The 16964-nt window shown below is 43.6% G+C and overlaps 1 protein-coding gene across 1 annotated transcript; it reads left to right on the forward strand.

Moving 5' to 3' along the window:
- Window positions 1–7066: 7066 nt before the first annotated feature.
- Window positions 7067–8676, forward strand: PHALS_00853 (Mucolipidin and related proteins (TRML subfamily of transient receptor potential proteins); the record flags this gene model as incomplete). The annotated part of the gene is made up of 3 exons (XM_024730601.1): window positions 7067–7723; window positions 7784–7924; window positions 7990–8676. 3 exons carry the CDS (start codon window positions 7067–7069, stop codon window positions 8674–8676), a joined length of 1485 nt encoding a protein of 494 aa, XP_024580862.1.
- Window positions 8677–16964: the final 8288 nt, after the last annotated feature.

The following is a 16964-nucleotide window of genomic DNA, read 5'->3' on the forward strand; positions in this document are numbered from 1 at the left end:
TACAAGGCACGACTGATCGCGAAGATTTGAAGCACAAGTATGGAATCTATTTCTTTGAGACTGAGTTTCCGGTCGCTATCGTGATATAAATCTCGATAAAAGTTGCTATCTGTGCCGAATGCGATTTACACTGTACAGCTGGATGTCGTTACAGCTTTTCTCAACACTGTGCTGATAGACATAAGTCATATGGAAGTCCGGCTAGGCGGTGACAATGCTCAGCGATACGGCTGTCAGCAGAAAGATACTAGGAGTAGAGACAAGCAGTAAGTGCTTGAAACAAAAACTATTGTGTCATTGTGAAATATTGATTCAAGGGCTGCGAGAAGGCTGGCGATGACTGTCGCAAAAAAGGAAGTGATCAACCAGGCGAACGCAGTGCTAAGAAATATGTTTACAATGAAGAAGCTGGGCAAGGCGGTCTTTGTTTTGTGGCATGGAGATCAGGTCAGCCAAAACGCCCATGATTACACAGACTTGCTTCATCAACGACGTAGCGAGAATGTTCGGTCAACAAGATGCCAAAAGTGCTAGCAATCTATGCGCATCAGGATTGAAGTTGTCGACAACGCAATCACTTACAACAGAGGAGACTCCTTTGGTGATGCGCTTGAAGCCCTATCGATTCTGAATGTATGTCTGCTGTATATTATGACATGTAATCGACCGGATGTTGCATACTTGATAACACAGCTGTCATGTTTCCTGATAGATCCCAGACTGCTAAAATGGGATGCAGCTATTTGCGTGCTAGTCCGAATCGGTACCGTCTACCAGCGCAGTGGTGTTATTGTACTTAAGCCATATTAAGAAGTTGTTTGGTAGCAGTACCGATGACAAAAGTTTTCTCTAGAGTTATGATTGTGGATGCAGGCGCACCAGTAAAGTTCAAGTAAACGCGCCAAAGATTTGTTGCACTCAGCCCGACGGAGGCTGTGTACATGGCTCTCAACTTTACCCTCAAAAAGTTTTTGGGACGCGTAGGATGGGTATAACAAGCACGTGGATAGCACACAAGTACGCCGGTGCCATACTCGGACAAAGCACGTATGTATTTGGCACCACTACTTCCGCGATAGTGTGGAGAAATTTTTTTTGAAGATTGACTTTCTTCACTAATCCTGTCGATTATCAGATTTTCGCGATGCAATTTGATCAGCAAGGTCACTTTTTCATATTTGTGCCACAATTTTTGGGAGAATTCGAACAGCGAATTTCGTATTCAAAGCATTAAGATAATACGTAATCAATCAGTGGATAGTGATGATAATGATGAACACTGTCATGCTCTGTCGCGTCAAATTCACCTGTAGACTGTAGCACAAGATGACACCTGGGTGAGGGACTTCACGTAACATAGGTAGTATAAACTGAAAGACTTGTACAGATGATAATTAGGTCATGGCGCTTAGTAAACTGCATTTTGTAATGATCTCATATCTACGCGAGCAGTCTTGCCCGTCATTTTATAGCCTGGATGTCAATTGTCCGCGTACCATTTAAAGAGACTTGTCCAGTGCTTTGTAGTTTTGCGAAGCTTTGTAGTATAAAAATTAGCAGGACGTATGTCTACCATCATCTTGTTGACGATTCTTATCCCGTTGTCGGGTTTTAAGAACTTGAGACAAACACCACTTCGTGTTTCAACTTCACTCTTGTACCTTTGTAGCTTGTAGCCATTCAACGCGAGAAAATTATCAGAACTTTCTGCGTACCTTCAAACGTCCGGCACATGATTTTTTTTTGCTTGACCGTCGGGATGGCTTGCTTAGGCGCGATATCTTTAGGAATGCATTCTCATCTCAAAGCTGCTTGTACGCATGCCAAAGCCCTCACGCATAACCAGCTCTGATTAGTCAGCGCAACACGCTATTTCCTGCTTGCAGTCTAGTTTGTACGCGTTGTCGATTCTTAAAAGTGATGCAACTTTGTTCTAGATGACACAAGACGAACGGAGACTCCACACTTATGCTACGTTCCGGAAATCGGATTTCAGCCGATAGCGATCAATTCCACTGAGACTGTTTCATTGACGAGCAATTTTTTGCCATGTTCACTTCTCACTTTGAGAACTATTTCAAGGTCCTGTATTTATAAATGCTCTTCCTATTCGGTGCCATGTGGGATGTGGCACCAGTAACAATAAGCCACTCTGCCAATCGTCCTTCGCATACAATACACACCGCTTCAAAGTTGCTGACTCCTCTCCAAGCCGAGCAGTTCGGAGCATCTGACCAATCTTGTCACTATCAGAGCACTTGTCCATATATTCACAAAGCGCCACCCGTTCAAGCGCTGCCTCATCTACCATTTAATCTTCCAGCATACCCAATTATGAATACCTTCTTCGTTGCCTCCTTTCCGTATAGCTTTTCTAATTCCTTCAGCAGCTTCTCCTTGATCAACATGTCCTTCGCTAATTTCACAATTGATGAGATCAAATCATATGTCGACTTTAGCCTACTTAGAAGTACCACCACTCGCCAATTGGCTCTCTCATTGTCTGGCGGTCCACTTCTAGCTCGTCAAATTTTAGCCGTTCCAATACGCTAGTACCACTTTTTCATGTTGAAGTCATGACGTCGACGCGTCATTGTCACGCGACTGTGTAGTGTCGAGCGGTTATATGTATAGCGTAGCGTCTTGAATGTCTTCATGGCGCTCGTGGCTGACCGTAACTTGTTCGCGCTGAACCTCAATGTCTTACGCAATGAAATTCATGCCCGGGCATCGTTCAAGTGCATTCGTTATGACCAGGATACCTAATGCCTGGGCGTCGCTCAAACGCATTCGTGATGACGATGATATGTCCCGGATGACACTTTACCGCCAAAGTCGTCCTCCTATCAAATTTACAGTGGCAGAAATTATCACTTCACAGGCGGACCTCAGTTTAATTGTTTAACATACTGCGCATGGACGTTGTAGTGAAGAAATGATTCCTTGAGGCTGTTAGTTAGTTGATTTGTTGCTAGAAACCGAAGTGAAAAAGTAAAGTATGCCCTAATTTCTTCGTATATGCCAAATTATATTGCCGCAATGATTCACGATCTGGCTTGCAAACGTTTTATTGACGAAGCAATTTAGGTACCGGTTTTACACCCCAGTAAACGTGTTAACTTTGTCCTTCGGACAAAGTTACTCTTACTTTTGAAAGTGGATCATCCACACCTTGATCACTAGGCAAGGCTTTGTGATGCTACCCCTCGAGCAGTCGTTAAGCACTGACCTGGTGACACAATAGTCACCGGTTCGAATTTCAAGAACAAGTCTTCATATACCCAAAAGCAGTCTAAAATAATGAAGAAAGACAACCTGTGTATGTGCACAAATTTATCAGCCCCCCAAAACGAATCTAATTGTTACCTTCAATTGTTTTGTTAATATCAGGATGAAAAGTGAGCTACAATTTTTTTCTTTTGCCTTCGTTTAGCGGCCACGACTTAGAGCCCTGCCAAACTTGATCATGCGCTCCTGAATTATGACGATCGATACAACCTGTCTTTGGTATATCATCGAAGTGGTATAGCACTGCATCGTATGTTCTGAGGCTCAATAGCCTCCATCTGGCTGATTCTAATTTGGGCGATGAACTTGCATTGGATACGACGTCACCACTGGATCAAAGAAGCACTGCGGTTTTGGATCTGCAGTGGCATTGTCAGATAATATGCGAGCTGCTGTTGCGTAATCCGATTAACTTAGTCAGAATTTACAGATGAAAGATGAAGCCATTAGCGATAAAGCCAAGCCATATTTTACATAGATGCTGTCTTACCAATGTTCGTTGCAAACGCTACTCTTTCCAGTATTTGCGTTTTACTTGGAGAATTTCGTGGCACTGAGCCAACCCTTGTGAGAAGTATCACCACACTATTATCCTTATTAATTTCTTTTTAGTAGGTAATTCCGATTATGAAACTATGTTGTAGCTTCGATAAAATGGAGCACGCAGTGCTGCTGCGTTCCGTAACGCCAATTAGATGTAGTCGTCCTACACCATTCGCGTGTATCGGTGCTCTGGCAATTTGGCCACGGATACGACAAGTACTAGCGCAAATTTCAGCAGACGATATACTTTATTGCGAAAATGAAAAACAATTCAGTGGCGTTGTCAGCTAAGGACTTTTGATGTGGCTTTGTCAATTATTTCAACGATGGGCTGAATGCGGCTGGAGCAACTCCAGTATTCCTAAACAATGTTTGCAATCGGCTTTGTAAAAATATGTCTATATACCAAGAGCCAAGCACATTAATCTTGATGCACATTCCATGCGATAAAATTTTGCAAGTGAATCCCTCAAATTACTTCATGCCACTGAATACGCTTTACACTGACTAAAATTGTCACCCATCTACTCAATAAACTGTTTTCCTTCCAGCCACAGCCTCTCTGTTCCTTCCTATACTCTTCTTCTTTAAGAAGTCAGAAACAAATTTTCCCAAGCGGCCCTGCAGTGAAGTTTGTTGTCAGCTCCTGGTGTGCGTACTTGTCATCTTCCTCACTCAGAAAACCAATAAACATGCCGACAATGTCCAGCACAAAAATTAATGGATCATAAGCAGTTCGCTTGACGACCAGGCGAGTATCAGCAGCACACTGAACAGATCTAGCTTTGCGAACGCATTTAGAGTAATTCACTACCAGACTGTTGCTGTTTGTTTGAGTTCATAGAGACTCTGACGCAGCATACAAATTAAGCCGCTAGGAGCTTTCTCATCATTGTGAAATGCCGTCTCGAGATTGTACTGTTTGACAGAGAACTCGAGGCAATATTTAAACGCAATGGGATTTCAAATTGTGTTCATACTTCCACATCGGAATTTGGGTCTGTATCATATCTTAACACGTACCCTACCGATACCCATAGCAAGAAGTCACACTTTGTCAGCTACAATAGCATCATTTTTTCACTCCAAAGAGCTAACACCACTTGTGACTGATAACTGAAAGTCCAGGCGGCTTCATTGATCAAAAGTTACATGTGGCACCGGGTTCTCGGCTTCACCGCCTGTTGTGCGGGCTACTCCGACTTGCAGCGGTGCCAAACGATCCACACAGGTACACAACCGAGATCACAAAACATTGTTGCTCAATACTATCTTAGCGGAGATGCACTTTGGAGCCTCTGGTACACGATCTCTATTTTCTGTATCACTAAAAATCTGTGACCCACTACAGCGTCTGCCTTGTGAGCTTTGCCGGCAACATCGCTGCATCACTATCAATAATTCCTGCACCAGAAATTTATGCAATATGTGTACGCGCAAGAAACTTCCAACCTTCAAGCTGAAGTCGATATATAATCGCCAAAGCTCTAAGATGAATGAAGTGCGTGGTTATTTTAAATCCTATTAGATATCGATCGGGTTCTCATGGCGTTCAAGCCACGTCATCCCTAGACTATTCCTTTTTATTTTGAGTCAACCGCAGACAACGTACGCTTTGAGACCTCAAGTTTTACAAGAGGTAAAAAACTTTCTGGCATTTAGTTAGTGCCCATGCGCTAGTATTATATGTGTATTTGGCATATCTATTGCCCGTCCGTATTGTCGACATATTTTTACTGTTGGGCATCCTAAGAAATTGCACGACGCTCCTAAATTTATCGGACTTTACAGCTTATAGAAACCCACGATATTGGTGTTAAAAATGGATGCCCAACGTCCTTGGAAAAGCTCGCTAACGTTTAGATCCTTGTCCCATGGGCTTTGGCCTTCACAACGGTCTTTGTCTTTTCCAATATTTCCCACTGTTCTTACGAAGACTCAACAATTTTCCGCGAGTTGTTTGTCGATGGACCGTGCGAGGGAGATGAGGGTGCACAGGATTCAGATGTATGATGCTGCTATAGATACAACATATAATGTTTCGGTGATTCCTTACAGTAAAAAATCGCTTTGTTAGATGTCGGCTTGGCAGAGACTCGTCGCCTCTGGTGCGCACATAGAGCCTTCACCTCTGGCCGTTCAATCCTGAGGATGGTGTCCCGCATTTGATGCAACACTCACTGATCGTCGTAGGAGTTAGGTCGACGTGGGAGGCCTTCATACCAGCCCCACCAGTTCGGAGACTCTTCACTAGATGATAACTGTTACCGCCTTTGTGAACTAGACTGCCGTCATCGAGGAGATAGGAGGTCTTAATTCCTGGTCTTCGTCCGCCAAATTATAGCCTCTCTCGATAGGTATACAAGAATTTTTATCGCACTCGGTTTGCCTGGTTAGGCGGTGCAACGCCTGTGATATATGTCGACTAAACACTTATAATATCGGGATTATCTCTTCAGTAGACGTACTGCGTGTAAGTGCTCATTCTCGCGCGCAGCCCTCTAGCTTTTGGACCGCCGCGCTGTTCTTCCGTCGGGTATAACCGAGTCTGTTGCCATCTCAACTTCTCTCGTTCAAAGATAGGTATAATATCTGTCCTTCCTTCAAAGGGGTTAAGCGCTCAATATCAACAACCTCAGAATTGGAGGTTTCTTGTGCTTACTCCGACGCTTGGCTGAGACTTTCCTTGCGGTGTCCCTCCAAATAGATTATTTACAGTCTCACAGAGATAAGAGATTGTTGATAAGCACTATCAAGTGCGACGGGGTTGCTGCACACATTGCACCCGATAAACTTTCGGATCAGCAATTCCGTATTCACAATGCAGAGAGGATGGTCTGACTGCTTCACTTATGGAGTGATACCGAGAACCTTTAGATTAACTCAGTACTTCCTTGGTTGTACTTTCACCAATGACATTTTTAGACTTTTACGTTTGATATGATAGCTAAAGTATTGCATAACGTGAGACTGACAGCCCACATGCCCACTGTACTATTTCCCATCGTCCTCATCTTTCTAAATTGCAAAATGCACAAAAGTGTAATGTGTACGTTCACTATAATACGGTTACAGGAAGAGGTATGCTGCGAAAGTTCGCCGAACCTAAGGAATCAAACTTTTTTTTGCCAGTTTTGAAAGATACCGAAGATAAGGAAATTATGGATATGTTACCATACCTGCAGATCAGTCACAAAAATTTACTCTTCTTTCCCTACCTTCATGTCACATCAAGATGATTCAAGCGCTTCCGCTTTTGCGATTGCTTCTGCAAATATGTGCAGCGGTACTTTTGACATTCCGTAGCTCGCAACTTGGCTCTGCGCTGCATCCTTTCCAGCGTGCCGTAGCCAACGAATGGGTTCGTCTTCTTTTTTATGTGGACATTGTCAAAAAGATTGCACCGGAGGAGACAATTGTGGAGACTTTGCCTCACTTTTTGCTCGAGGTGGAGGAGGAAATTGCAGCTAATGTGGACGATGAGTTTTTCGCTGGAGGATTTGCAGCGCGAGCATCCTCATTACCAGTTGGTGCGTTATTTACAATTGAAGAAACGCGTCAGCATTTGCATGGTGTTGTACGAAACTACTTTCGACTAGCAGACACAGCGCTAAATTCGTACTCAGTTTATTGCAATGAGACGCAAATGCAGATACCACCTCCACTGCTTACGGTACGCTCAGATATGGGCGAAGAGCCACATGATGCGCTTTATAACATCACAAACGCATCAATCAGCGCGTTGTGGCCAGCGGCCTTGCGCACTGGGAGCGAGGCTGCACCACAAGAAGAGACGAGAGCATTCTTTGACGAATTGGACGCTATGGAGATTAAGCTCGTGGTGGGTATGAAGAAAGTGGAGAAAGATATCAACACGATGGAATTAGAGAAGGTGTTGTATGAGTGGACGATCCAAATACATTATGACTTTCTAAATCAGGGTCATTTGAAGGTAACGATGAGGTACAATCTCGTTCGTGTACCTTTATCGGGCATTAAAAGGAGACGTAAGGAAAGCGATGTGCCGCCTGTTTTAGCTGACACTAGCACCATGTTCAATTGGATCACACTAATCGTGATTGGTTTGTACCAGGTAAGTTGTCGTACCGAGTTATGACGTTATTAAGGAAAAGAGGCAGCTGACTATACTCGTTGTAGATACTTGAGTTCTGGCTGAAGTGGTTTGAGATGAAAGAGGTCGCTACACGGCATCCAGACAATTCTTATCACACAAACAAACATTTGATGATGCTCGTTGTGACCAAAGAAGCTGCCAGAGATTTTTGGTTCTGGTTTATTTTGATTGTCAATTTGGCGACTGTGACGTGTCTGCTGACTACGTGGCGACACGCTTACGAACTTTCGTTAATCGATGCACTGTGCTTCACGTTTGCTACCTGTTGTGCACTGCATTGGGCTAACCTCTTGCGATATTTGCAGGTGAACACAAGATTCCATATTTTAGGACTTACTTTACGACGTTCGTTACCTCGAGTAATGCAGTTTCTTGTTGGTGTTTTACCAATTTTTGCTGGATTTGTGCTCTTCGGAACAATCATGTTTGGGGCTAAAGTCCCACGATTCCAGAGTGCTAGCGTTACGGCGACAACACTTTTTTCCGTGGCAAACGGTGATGAGATTCACGACACTTTTATCGATGTCGCATACACTCCGTGGATTGGGCAGATCTACGTATATGGTTACATGCTACTGTTCAGCTACGTTGTCCTTATGGTGTGTATTGGTATTATCGAGGACGCTTTCTTTTCTGCTGTTTTTCCAGCGTCGTGGCCAAGTGTTGATAATATGCACGAGGTCAAACAGACTACAGAGGCAGAGAATTAGCCCGTTAATCAAGCTGTGAATTTTCGACTTCATTTGTGCACACAGAAACGCCAAGAGATTGCGTGGCACGTAAGAAGCGCCTGTGTTAAAATTTCAACGTCCTTTTCGTGAGTCGTACTTTGGAGCAATGACGTATACAAGGTTGAAAAGAAGATGTCACCATGGTGTTTGTACCTTCACGTAGATTGAAGATTCTCCTTCTTGCTGCACAACTAGCCTCAACGCCACATTTAGTTCTCCTTCTGTGAGAGTTTCGCCATAGCGTGTAGTGACAGCTGCTTTGAATAGTTTGGTACTACTGATATCAAACAATATACAGCAGCTTTCAACTTCAATCCTTAAACAGCTATTCAGCAGCTGAATGGGATGTTTTAACCATCAAGCAGTTTCGTTTTGAGTAATTTCGCCTTTCGGGATAAACTTTGGGGAGCATATCAGAGTCAGGGTGTCAAAACCGTCTATTATCTCAGCAACGGCAAATGCACACCTCGACGATCGGACATAGATCCGATTGAAACATCAATAGTTCATACACATGATGATAGCTTGCTCTACTGGTAGGCGTGCACTCGCTCAGCGATGTCGACTTGAAGTGTTCATGCTGACTCCAAATTGATGATACTCTTGTGAGACTTTAACATAGAAAAAAAATTGTCTTTGTTCGATACCTTCTAGGCAGCGTGAAACTTTTCTGTTTGCTGGCAATATTACCAAAGTCAGAAATATAGAGTTCGTCGTCATCGGATCAATTGCTACGATCAAATAAATGAAGAGTCCGATCGAGAGACTGAGCGCTTCCGCTATATTCGAAGTATATATTTCAAGATTTGCTACCGACCGCACTGCTAGATCACTTCTCGCCTTGAACTCTTGAAGTCGTCGCGTCATCATCCCGCAATTGTTCAGTGTCGACCGATTGTTAGATTCACATAGCGTTCCCCATGCCTCCATGGTGATCGTGGCCGGCCTAATGAATTTCAACACCTTGCACAATAGCACCTGAGCCTTGGCGTTGTTCATAGGGTGCGTGTCTGTGAAATCGTTTGAATCATTGCCGTCCTCACATGCTTAAATCGACCTTTCCTCACCAGAGTCATCCTCATATTGCACCTTCAGTGGAAGAGGTCACCACTCCCTAGGAGAACTTTGATGCGTTTTTGCCATCGTGGGTACGGATGTTGTAGCATAAATCTGACACTTGATCCTTAAATGTGCTTCACTCCAGGCGCTTGGGGTCCCGGAGGGCTTAGTTGTCAATCTGTAATAAGAAACCCAGAAGATAAATCTTTATTATGGTCATATAGTTTTCTCGCTCTAACATTATCATATTTAACCAACTTGCTCTGCCGTCATAATATCCGACCTGATCAGTAAACCGTTTAAAAGGACGCGAGGATGAAGGTACTGGCTTGGAACCCCACAGTGAACACCGAACACTGTGTCAAAAAATATCCTTTGGGGACTCGGCTAATCTGTGTTCGTTTTCGTTTTCTATACAAACAAATGTAATGCATATGAATGTAAAATAGACACATAGCTAAAAAAGCGTTTTTCAAAAGTATTGAGCGGCTCTTGTAGAAAAACGCGCTCGAGTAGGTTGATTATTGTGTCGGAGAGCCAAACATCGATACTGAGAAGTTTGTGACGACGACAAAATAAACCCCTCCGACGTTGGTTTTGTGAGCTTTCAAAACATGCAAGTCAGATGTTTGATGAGTGATGTATGTAATTTTCCAGCGTATTGGAAAGGTCAAGCCATGAGCTTTCAAACTCCTGACATCGGATTGAGCCTTATGATTTCTAGGTCGAATTAGCAGACGCCACTTAAGTCATCTCAGTGTTAATTCCAAAAAATATGGCCAAATTGCTCTATATGTATGACATTTGATCTCAAATTTTAATATCAAATCACTTAGCCGTTTTTCGGAACAATAAATTCTCTCGCAATATCATGTCCGACACTTAGTGATTTTTCCTCAATGTCAAGCATCAGTATCAGCAACCAATGCTTTAAGCCGTGCTGATAGTAAGGCACCATCATGCATCGTTTAAGAAAATAAAGGGCCAGTAAGCGACTGCGCCTACTCGCCTGATATGGGGAGCGGTGTGGCATTGTCAATTTGCCTCCAGCGTGATAACAATACGTGGAGTTGGCCACCAGGTTGTCTAGCAATTTGTTTACTTTCTAAAGAGTTTTCGAAATAAATAAGGCAATAACTCTTCTGCCGGATTGCAGAGCAAAAATTATCTTTGTTTGCTCAGATAGTCTGAATAAGTTAAGTTTCTCTTGGATTAAGAGATCACTAGTCAACCTGAAGATGGCAAGTCACGAATCATACCAGAGCTATCTGTATGTATGAAGTACGCTATCGGTGTTTTCACAGGAAAACATGTTTTCCATGCAATTGACATGGACCAAAGATCGATTTCACCTGTCAAATCTAATGTTTTGAAAGCCATAAGATTATGCTAGGGAAGCAATTCGCTATAATTGTCAAACAGCTGTCGAAGAGGCTTTCACTCTTGTAAATATTTGAAATGGTTCTCTCAGCAAATCCATAAACGACCTTTACCCAGCTAAATGTGCGTTATCCTTTCAGTTTGGATTGTTGCAAGCTGAATATTCCGTCCTACACTCAAATCTTCGTTTATGGAGGCGCGATACAAACCCAACATGTCGGTCGCCGCTATTAACAAGGTCTTTATCGTACACCAAGCGAACGAAAGACGGTCGGATCGTCAATTGGTATCCTGCTATAGTAAAAATGTCAATGCTAAGCCCGTGCAGCGGAGCTGCCGTAGCTCTTTGCTTAGAGGAAGCTAAGCTAAGGTCACCGACCTTGCGTTCTTTACAAAAAATAATAATAGTACGAGTGTAGCGGATCGCACTCCAAGAGTACTTGAACCTTAACCAAGGGAATGACGCTCTTCCGATCAAAATCAAAACTGATAAAATTGTTTTAGATGCGGCAGAGCCGCCAATTTATAAAACCTTATATTTCCTAATTAATATAGCAATACCTTATTAATATAGTAATACCTGATTGATATAGTAGTACCTAATTCATATAGCAATACCTAATTAGTATTGTAATACCGAAATAAAATGCATTACTATTGTCCGTCCTGCCACGTATTGGCTTCTTGTTACGGTGTAGCCACATCAATGTGTGATAACACCAAATTTTGTTTTCCACACTTTTGTACGATCACACCATCTTGTGTGATTTGCCCTGTCATACAAGGGTACGTGCAACTCCCTTACACGCTGGCTACATGTAACCCGTTCCAGCCCGAGTCAGCTGTGTGCATTATGAAGGCATTATCATATCAAGGACAAAATGCCCTCGCGGTTGTGTGCACTGCCAATGCAGAATTTTAGCTAGTTTGTCTTTCGTCTTGATCCACCGGTTGAGCTGGAGAATTGAGTCAGCTCGGAAAGCTCCCCGTGAAGTGCTTTTTATCTGATTCCAAGCGTGGTAAAAAAGGAAGAGATGATAGCAATAGACGAAGTAAAAATATCATGCAAGGTCCTAACTTCGCTATTCTGTGCTTCCTCTAAGCCTACTAATTGTACCCTAACTTATCTGGACCAATGAATGACAAAATTCATGTCTGTAATAATGGGGAATAATCACGACAGTAATTGGGACCGTTCCTGTAATTTTTGTGACGTCATCCACACGCATTCAGCGGTGTAGTCTCAACTCTCCCACTCACTGCTGAAATTTAGTGTGATTGGTCGCTGACTTGGTCTTGATTGCCGTTGCATCGTACAGAAAAACTTGAGCATCGTGGTTTCGAGTGTCTTCGTCAGCATATATGCAAGTCGAGGCTCCGTATCAATGTAGTCAATTGAATGCGGAACGTTCTTTTAAATAACACGGTACCTGATGTCAACGTGCTTTGCACGAGTGTGGTTACCTTCTTTGTTCACCAAAGCTCTAGCTTTTAGATTTCTACCATGACTGTGCGTCTCCCACTTTTTCATGACCAATGGCATTTAGTATTGCGCGCACTACGCAATTCTTGTGTACATAATTTGAGAGCCATACGCTTGGTTTTGCGGAACTCAGTACGACAGCCCTCTTGTTCGTGGGCTTGAACACAACCGGGTAGTTACTATATCGATCAAAACATCTGATACGGAGCGTCTGACATTAGTGTCGCTACTTCAGTCTGCATCCAATACAGATTCGACAACCACCTTTTTACTTTCACTTTGGCCGGTAATTCCGTGATACCTCAAAAAGCGTAGTACATGGAATTGCGGAGTTCCAATGTTGTGACCCGGGCGGGACTCTCGAGAAATCGAGTCAGCTCCGCGATGACAAATGCGATGTCCGGACGAGTGCGCGTTGTAATATAAAGCAGACAGCCAATGAGAGAGCGGTATAATCTCGAGCGCACCTCCAAATGTCAAGCTTTTCTACTGATGACTGACTGTGATGTTGACCATTTTGGACCGGACACACAGGACTTGTCGACGTCCTTGTCGCTTTATTGGCCAAAGCGCTCAAATACGTCGTCCATACAGCATGATTGTTTGGTCATTATGGCTTCTGCGTAGTCGATATCTATGCCTCAGACGAGTTTAACCATACCGAGATCCTACATTTTCAAAACACTCTTTGGTATCCGCTTGACCCTTAGAACATCGTCACTTGTCTTGGCTGCAATGATCGTATCATCGACATACAGACACACGTATTCAAACGTTTCTTTAGATTTCCTCACGTAGACGCATTGGACTGCTCCTCAGCTTTTAAAATCGTTCGTCTTGAAGACATGATTACCGACTCGTCCCACGCAGTTGCAGCTTACTGAGTCCATGAATGATTTGTTCAGCTGACGCGCGAAGCCTCGAAAAGTTCCATATCACCTTGCAGAACCTTCATGAAAACACGATCTGACAGCACAATGCTGAAACGGTGGTGTCGACATCCGGTTGTACCATATTGTAGACAGATACCGCACAACATCTTACATTGAGTTTCTGTCAGCCAACGTAGAATGAGTTTCGAATTCAATTCGGTTTGATAGGCACGATTGGTCTTACCGACCAATCGTGCCTTGTAGAGCACCATACCGCCATTCTGGTCCCATTTCTTAGCAAAGATCCAACGGCACTAAATCTTACACTCAAAGTATTCCGGTGGGACAAGCATCCATGTCATGTTCTAGCAATGTGATCGTAATTTGGTATCCTTCGCCTGGCGCTACATTTTTACCTCGTCACTCGTCATTGCTTTCGCACATGCGGCAGGCACTACGGGTATGAAAAAGTCCTCGTCAATCTTTGCACATTTTGAAGATGGTGAGCTGTCAGCTCATCATAAACATTTTGCGTCATCTGATCCTTTCATGAACATCAACATCGGTCCGCACGCTCGCCTTGGGCGCTCGTTTTGATGTTGGAAAACCAACTGGTCTACCTGCAACGATTTAGCAGGAGTTCGGTATAACAATCAATCATTCTATGCATTTTGTGCTGGTCTGTCAGCTCAGAGCGCACGGAGAGCGGTAATTGGAGCACTGCGAATCGACATGTCAGGCCTCACCTCTTTCATTTGACTGTCTGTAATTTTTTTATTGCTGTTTCATCATCGTCGTTGCCGGTCACGTGTAGCACATTTTTCTTTTGGAAGGTGTGAATTAGAATGCCGCCCACCTGACGGTTGCCCTACTTCACCGACCGTGAAACTGATACTTTGTTTTATCCAAATAGACAATGCACCAATACAAGTGTATTCCGACCTGCTGGTAGACAGAGGCAATCAGCACTGCAGTGTACCTGATCAACCATTCTCCATGGCAGTGACGTTAAAACGCTCTCGTATGAGTTGCAATTTCAGGTAAAGCCTCGGAAAATCACCTTCAGGTATTGCGTCTCACGTGATCGTGCTGTTCAATCGCTGTGCTATTTGGTTCTGTTGCGGACTGTACTGTATCGTACCTTGCTGCGCGATGCCGTTCCGCTGACATAAATCCGATATATTCTTGTCTACGAACTCCGTTCTGTTATCCGAGCGCAAGCACTTGATGCGGGCTCCCCATTGATCCCCGTGCAGTGCTTTGGACATATTATTCGGGAATTTAACTCTTCTTCTTCAAGCAAATTTAAACCACACATGGTGAGTAATGATCCACAAATGTTAGAATATACTTGACCTCTCTCTTTGAAGGCGTTTTCGTCGGTGCCATCACGTCCATATGCCCTTGTTTCAATACACATGACGATTTCGTGACAATGCGCATTGGTAATGCTTCAATCATCTGCTTGGCTTTCAGGTAACCACCACACAAGGTCTTTATGCTTTATTTTAGCGCCAACATCCCGTTTGTGGAATGTAGATTTTTCACTGAAGCATCCTCACTTTAAAGACCCATTCGAGCGTGCCATAGCTTCCACTCCCGAGTAATGCACCGATTGTGCTTCCTCTTGCTGACGGTCCAAATCAAAACCTTTACCATTTCTCGTCCCAATCGCCATGACTCAGTTGGTACACGAAGCACACTAATCTTCTACATTTAATCTGCGTTTGACTAGCTTTCCCAAAGAGAGTAACGTTGGTCAAGATCGGGGATAAGCAGCACCTCCATCATAGATATGTGTCTTCCATCTAGACCAATAAGTTTCAACGCTCCACTTCTTTCAACGCTTAGTTATCAGCCGTCTGCAACCATTACCTCAATACTGGCTTTTAAACGCTTGTAACCAACCAAGTCACTCGGGTGAAGGGCCATGTGCGACGTCGCGCTACTGTAAATTAGCCAAGCGGTTGATCGGCCCTTACCCACAGCAAATGCTGCATCACTCCTGTCGGAGCGATTTCCGGAATGACTCTCAGTACGACAGCCGCGTTTCATGTGTTATATCTGCTTCCAGTTAAAGTAGTTTCCCCCAAAACCGTTGTCCATTCGCGGCGCGTAGATCTTGCAACCGCCTCCCCAACTGCATTTAGCCTCCCCTTTTTTTCCGGTAGCGCGGACTGCTGTTTCAGTGGCTTCCTTCGTCTATAACCTTTTTGTTTTCTTCGACAGCTTCTCTTTGACTTTGATTAGCATGATTTAACTTGTATCATTCACGATATGATGTATACTTTATACTCTGAGGACAGGCTGCTCAGAAGTACCAGCAGCTGTCTTGATTCATCCAATGGCTCTCCCGCCACTGGGATTATCACGAATAATTCGTCAAACGCGTTTAGAAATTTCGTCATGCGAGTAACACTTTCCATCATGGAGGCGACGTGTCATCGTGACACGGTTGTACAGAGTGGAGCGATCGTAGAAATCGTGAAGGGTTCCTCACGCCTCCAAGGCACAAGTACCTGACCGAATCTTGGTCTGTTGCTGAAATTTGACGCCCTGGGCAATTATGCCCAATACTTTGGCGTCATCCATCAGACACATCTCCATAATCTTGCTCTCATTCTTCGATGAAATGACGTGCCCTTCAGTACTTCTTTTCTTGCTGGGGCCACCCTCATGTTGAATTCTCGATGGTAGTAACTAACATTAGCCAGAAGGAGTACGGTGCGTTTGGTAGCCATGGCGGTAAAGGTGTCGTGAAGCGAGGCTTGGTTGCGGTGGTTAAGCTGTAGAGAAGATGGCAAAAACCGAAGTGAATATAATATACAAGGTCCTTACTTCGCTACTCTGTGCTACCTCTAAGTCAACCCATTGTTACCTGACTTATCTACACTCCCATTATGTCTATAATCAGTTTGCATAACCATGACAGTAATTGTAACCGTTACCGTAATACTTGTAACGAGCAGAACTGTGCATTTTCACGGTCACAACAATATTCTGACTAACTACTTTAGATTAAAACCAGAATACTCGCTAAATCAAGGTTCATACACGTAACGTAGGATTACAGTTGCTAGTCTGTATTTCAGTGGATATGCGTCGGCAAAATCTCCTGTTTCATGAAGATGTGTGCAAGTTTCAACCATATAAACCTTTGGGAGAAAACTAATCCTAGACGTTTTTTTAGTTTGAGTCGTTGAGCTACGATAAATATATTCGAGAATCAATTTGAAGCAACTTAACAAATCGACTGGTTGCTGCGTGCTGCATAGCGCCGCGAAGTAGCTTAGCATCATCGGACCTCTGCGCAACTGAGTTGCTTATCATAGTGATTTCATAGCAAAAGATTCAACCTCGAATCCACATTTCTCAAGTCGTAAGAAAGAATTGACAACAATGAGCTCAGTTTATCGTTATCGGATCCAATCGAATTGAAAAGTAAAGTCAACTCCTACATTCATATTTAGCAG

Source organism: Plasmopara halstedii (assembly GCF_900000015.1).
Source record: "Plasmopara halstedii genome assembly, contig: Scaffold_1211, whole genome shotgun sequence".
Lineage (NCBI taxonomy): Eukaryota > Oomycota > Peronosporomycetes > Peronosporales > Peronosporaceae > Plasmopara > Plasmopara halstedii.